This window comes from Teleopsis dalmanni, chromosome 2, assembly GCF_002237135.1.
Source record: "Teleopsis dalmanni isolate 2A chromosome 2, ASM223713v2, whole genome shotgun sequence".
NCBI classification, from domain to species: Eukaryota; Metazoa; Arthropoda; class Insecta; order Diptera; family Diopsidae; genus Teleopsis; species Teleopsis dalmanni.
The window spans coordinates 139,626,426-139,632,006 of NC_051847.1; the positions used below are offsets into that span (position 1 = coordinate 139,626,426).

Consider the following 5,581-nt stretch of genomic DNA (forward strand, 5'->3'; position numbering starts at 1 on the left):
TGCCACATGCAATAATTAGTGATCATAAGTAATTAAACACTTTGTACAAACACGATATAAAAAGAAAACTCAGTAAAATATTAGTATGTATTTAAATTATTTACAGCTCAGATATTAATGAGAGCATTTAATTATTATATATTTGAAATTTAAAATATTTGAAATACTGATGATGTTGCTTACACAACAGTGAGTGTTTGTAATGTAATATGAACTTTATGGAATAGTAATAATTCAATTTTTTCTCGCCGTAAAAACCATCCTTGGACTTCAACAAACATTAAAAAAAAAAGAACTTACCAAATTGATCCAGGCGTTGTTGAGTTCTGCGCTTATCAACACATTTTTCGATTCATTTTTATATAAACGATAGAACTCTACTGAATAGCAATAATTCGATTTTTTTTCTCGCCGTAAAAACCATACTTGGACTTGAACGAACATATAAAAAAAGAATTGACCAAATTGGTTCTGCGCTTACCAACACATTTTTCGATTCATTTTTATATATAAGATATATTTATTTAGATTATATTACCATATTTTTTTCGTTCAAATCATAGCAGATTAAAAAATTTTAATTTTTATACCGTATAAAATATTCGATTTTTAAGAAATCATTTTGTTCTTATTTTCTAAGGAGCATTACAATAAAATTCAGAATTTGGTTTGATAAGTTACCAATATTACTTTTTTATTTAAAATTCAATATATTTAAAAACGTATTTGCAGTAGAAAATATTTAAAGTCTGTTTATCACTTTTTCAGCCCAAGCAAAACAGATCAAAAACTGCTGTTCGCTACTTAAATTTTTAAGAATATTTATTGTTAAAATGATGGACAACCCTCCGAAGAGTATTCAAGCAAGTCGCAATCATGTTTCCAGTTTTTTTTCATTTCGCAGGATTAATTGGTTAAAAGTATTCATTTTACTGGTACTTGCAATACTAGTTTTAGGAATCGGTAATCAAATACTGAACAAATACCCTGTAAATAATACCGCAAATTACAAAATTGTCATTACTGTAGTACCAAAACCTCAAATAATGATGATTTGGAACAAATATAATACTATCACTGGTGATGCTGTCCACAATAATTCAAATTTCTTGCCTCAAGATTTGGCTAAAAAAACCGGAGAAGTAGTAATTAAATACAAGCCAAGTCCAGAAAGTGAAATAAGCAATCCTAAAGAGAACCGTGATGATTTTTTGGATACTTTCAATCAACCAAAATATATAGTTTATATTCAATTTATTGATATGGCGAAAGAGGATGAAGTTATTGCATATACATTCGACACAGATTCGTTGAAAAGATTTTTGTGTAATGTACTTCAACTGTACAATAAAGTATTAAATTATAAACCAATTAAAAGATTCTTCACGGAAATTACCGAATCAGCTATTTTTATTGAAGAAGTGAAAAAATGTGGTGAATTTTTAACTAATGTAAATGAAGAAGATTAAAGTATTAAAACTGCTTTAATCATTTTTATTATGTATTTTATAAATAATTTTAATTTTTTTCTTAAAAGTATTTGTTAAATGCCGATAAAATATATCATTTAGAGTTTAAAAATGTGGTTTGATGAATAATAGTAAAAGTTATGCTGTGTGCAAATTTTTTCAAAGGAGTGTTCAAAACTCAATCTAAATTATTGTTTTAAAAATAAAGTTTTTGTTTTGAAGAGAAATAGCAATGAGATGCATTACATCAAATGAATCTTCTCCCTCAAGAAGTTACAATAATTCCATTTGCCAGATGAGCAAAATAAATAATAAAATATCAATATTTAAACCTTGTATCAGTAAATAAATAGAAAAATTGAATTGGATTTATAGTTTCGATCCTAAAATATGAGAAGATACCAAATTCTATGAGATTATTCAAGTGTTTATCTAAGTACACAGCCAATAACTTGCTATGTCTCTGCCGAATGTGAGTGGACAGATAATAGTATCATTATGTCCCTACAAAATAATAGAGTCCAAAAATACTGAAAAGCATGTACGGGAAACAATAAACAACGTCCAAAGATACGAAAGACGAGTGACAACAATGCCTACAAATTTAATAAACCTCATAAATACCATGGTCAACTACGAAACCACCAAAAACAAACCTATAGCTCCAGAATTTTACATCAGTTGTTATACATTTCATAAATGCATAGTTAGAATCAGCAATATCTAATATGTCAAAAGCAATTAGTCATGGTAATACTTATGTAAAAATATTTTTTTGAACAAGTTATAAAATGACACATGTCATATAAAAAATATTTACTGAATTAAATAAACAGTCATGAATATTAATATTAAAATGTGGTACATTGTCTTAAGCTGTGTTTACTATTGACCAGGTTTGTTTCAGTTGGTATATTTTGGCTGACGTTTAAGTGGTAATTGGATTTCATGAACTTTTATATAAAAGTTCATGAAATAGTGTATAATTAATAGTGTATAATTAAAATATAATTTACATGACTTTCAATAATGTATACGTATACAGCCGCGTTTTAAAGAATTTTTGACTTATGTTTTAGCAAAATTGCCTTTTTGCGATAGCATTTTATATTGAATACTTTTTATATTTCAACAAAAGTAAAGTATTCTTATCTCTTGATTATTATATTCAGATGTTTCTCCAATGATAGGAAACAAGTGTAGCTTTGAATTGAGATAACTAATGATCTAACGGCGAGTTTGATTTTATTTGGAAGCCTACATTTACATATTTTGCATTTATAAAAACCTTAGTTAATGCATGCCTGTTGTTAGATATGACTAAAATTTAGCACTTACCACCTGTTACTATTTGGAGTATTATCACTAGTAAGTTTCAATTGCAGTACCCAACTTGAGCTAAAAATCTTGTACTACGGTAATCAAGGCTCACCATTTCAGCTGAGCACAACTTCCTGATCAAAATAACTTGACTCCTTTAATGAAAGTAGAATAGTGACTTTAACTTCACATTCATTCCTGTGACCCAAAAAATAGCAGAGACGTTTGATAGGACTCGCTTTCTTCCAAAGAGAAAACAACATCTAAACGTATAGCTTAAAATGGTATCGGCGGAATTTCTAGTCCAAAACTATTAGCTAACTTTTTTCCATTGGTAAATACAACCACAAACATAAAGTACCAAGTACATAGCCACTCGAGGTCGTTGGTTATGCCTTCAAATTCACTGAAAAATCTGAATTGGCACCACAACTCGGTAAATGAAAGCCAATAATTAGCGGCTAACGCAAAATTAAAGCCATCGAAATACGAAAGTATAAATCATTTTTACCTGAACTAGGTAAACTATAAGAGCATAATATGATATATGCTGTATGGTGTATGCTTTCTCTGCATATTTTCATATTTTACGGGTATGGTATACAATAGTTTTATATAAACTTTTAATTAAATATTTACTACTCTAACACATTTTTCAACTCGTACTTGTACAACTGTATTCGCATCTAATGTATTTCGTGTGTCCTTTTTTTCAATTTTTACTAATTAGAAGCAACTGTCAAAATTTTAGTACTGAGGGAAAACATTTACTCAAAGCGAAGTAATAAAAAGGAAAAAACTTCGAGACTGCTTTTAATAATTTCATGTTTTTTATTTAACATTTCAAGGCATGACATAAAAAAGGAAAACTGCAGTGAAAATATTGCACATAAACAAACAAATTTAGAAGAGGTACAGGGAAAACTTTTCTCTCCTTATAAAACTTTTCCAACTGTCGAGTTCGTTAAAGTAGTCGTCTTGTTACTCCTGTTAAGTGCGCAGCAATATTTTTCTTGTTTTATGTATTTTATGGTTTTATTTCTTTAATTGTTTGTTTTTTCTTTTCTTTCAAATAAACTATTCGAATTATTCATGTCGGAAATTTAATATAAACATTTCCGCTAGAATCTCTATATTTAATTAAGTAAAATTGTTGAGGTTTTGATTTTTCCGAATAGTCAACCGACTACGGCTATGTTAACATTTAGAAGTACAGTATACTGTTTATGAGGTATTCTACAAGATGTTTATTAAATATGTAAGATGAAGGATCAATTTAAAAGCGAAGAAGGGAGAAAGAGAAGAAAAGAACAAGACAAGGTGTATCAAATCTTTTGTAATACCTATTATTATTATTAAATATGTAAGATGAAGGATCAATTTAAAAGCGAAGAAGAGAGAAAGTGAAGAAGAGAACAAGACAAGGTGTATCAAATCTTTTGTAATACCTCTCCACCAAATGTTAGACATTGTGTTCAGGTCTTGTGTTTTCTGAATTTTAAAAGAATGAAGATGCTGTATGATAGTGTAGAATGCTCTACGCACCGTGTACAATATAATTTGCTACATTGTCAGTAACAGAATCGTGTTTTAGGGATGATATCTTGGCCTTATAATACCTTGGCCTATTATAAAACCAGTTTCTTCAAATTTCTTTACAATTTGCACTGAAATGCGCGCAGGTGGACAATCAAGTCAACTTAAATCTCTTTGTAATGCATGAAATTTAAAAGACATTCAAACTATTCTAATAAGCGTTTTTAAATAATTATGAAATAAACAGAGTAATAATTTTTAATATTTAATTACATTTCTAACACTACCATAAAGATTCCCGGTGGTCACGTCGCGCTTGCAAAAGCGGATCTTAAAAAATTTAACACTTCTGTTACAATTGTAAAACAAAAAATAATAATAACAGAATAAAAACGTAAATAAAAAGATAATAAAAAATATGACTTAACCAATATGAATTTCCGATATTCATTTATTTCAATTTCAATCACTACAAACTGCAACCTGTGTCTGGCCGATTTGTGTGCGATTGTGCCGGATTGAATTGGATTGGATTGGGTAGAATGTCCTGCCTAGTACTGGTCTCAGATATTGGCATTGAATTATAGAGACAAAAATTTTTCGATTTGTATGCCAACAACAACCAAACAGACAACAATACCATTATATTGTAAATAAAAAAATAATAACAGAGACTGAAATAAGCAGAAAGGACAAACAATAAAATATATATTGTATATAAATAAAAAATTGAAAACAATAACATGTCAGCGTATAAAGGGTAACGGGTAACAGAAATATGAGAAACACAAAATTCGCTTAAAATTCAGGAACAGATAACAAATGGCAGCATACACGAGGGGAGTAAATGATACAATTTGAGTTTATGGGAATCATAAAATTGAATTCTTTTTTGTTTTTACCAATCCAATATATGAGTAGCGGAAATGTATATATTTTTTTATTGGAAGTTCAGGAGCGGCAACAGAAAGGATTACTTGAAAAGATGAAGTAATTCAAAGCGCTGGGATGAAAGAAGGATTACAGAAAAATATTAAAATTCAACGCAAAAATGATTAAATATCTTATTTTTAAAATTATAAAGTTTAAAATCATTTTATATCACACTTTCCCTAAAACTCTTATATGCACTACGCCTTTGTCCATGATCCGATACACTTGAAAAAGTTGAAAGGAAGTACACTCATACATATTTTATATAAGTTCAGGAAAGCAGTTGCAAGTCGACGTACATGAAATACATTTTCACCGCAAAA

General features: G+C 28.8%; 1 protein-coding gene across 1 annotated transcript; it reads left to right on the forward strand.

The window, feature by feature from the left end:
- The first annotated feature begins 635 nt into the window (after positions 1-635).
- Positions 636-1,469, forward strand: LOC119675836. Its single transcript, XM_038087053.1, has 2 exons — positions 636-667; positions 769-1,469. Exon 2 carries the CDS (start codon positions 834-836, stop codon positions 1,467-1,469), a length of 636 nt encoding a protein of 211 aa, XP_037942981.1. The 5' UTR covers positions 636-667; positions 769-833.
- The last annotated feature ends 4,112 nt before the right edge of the window (positions 1,470-5,581 follow it).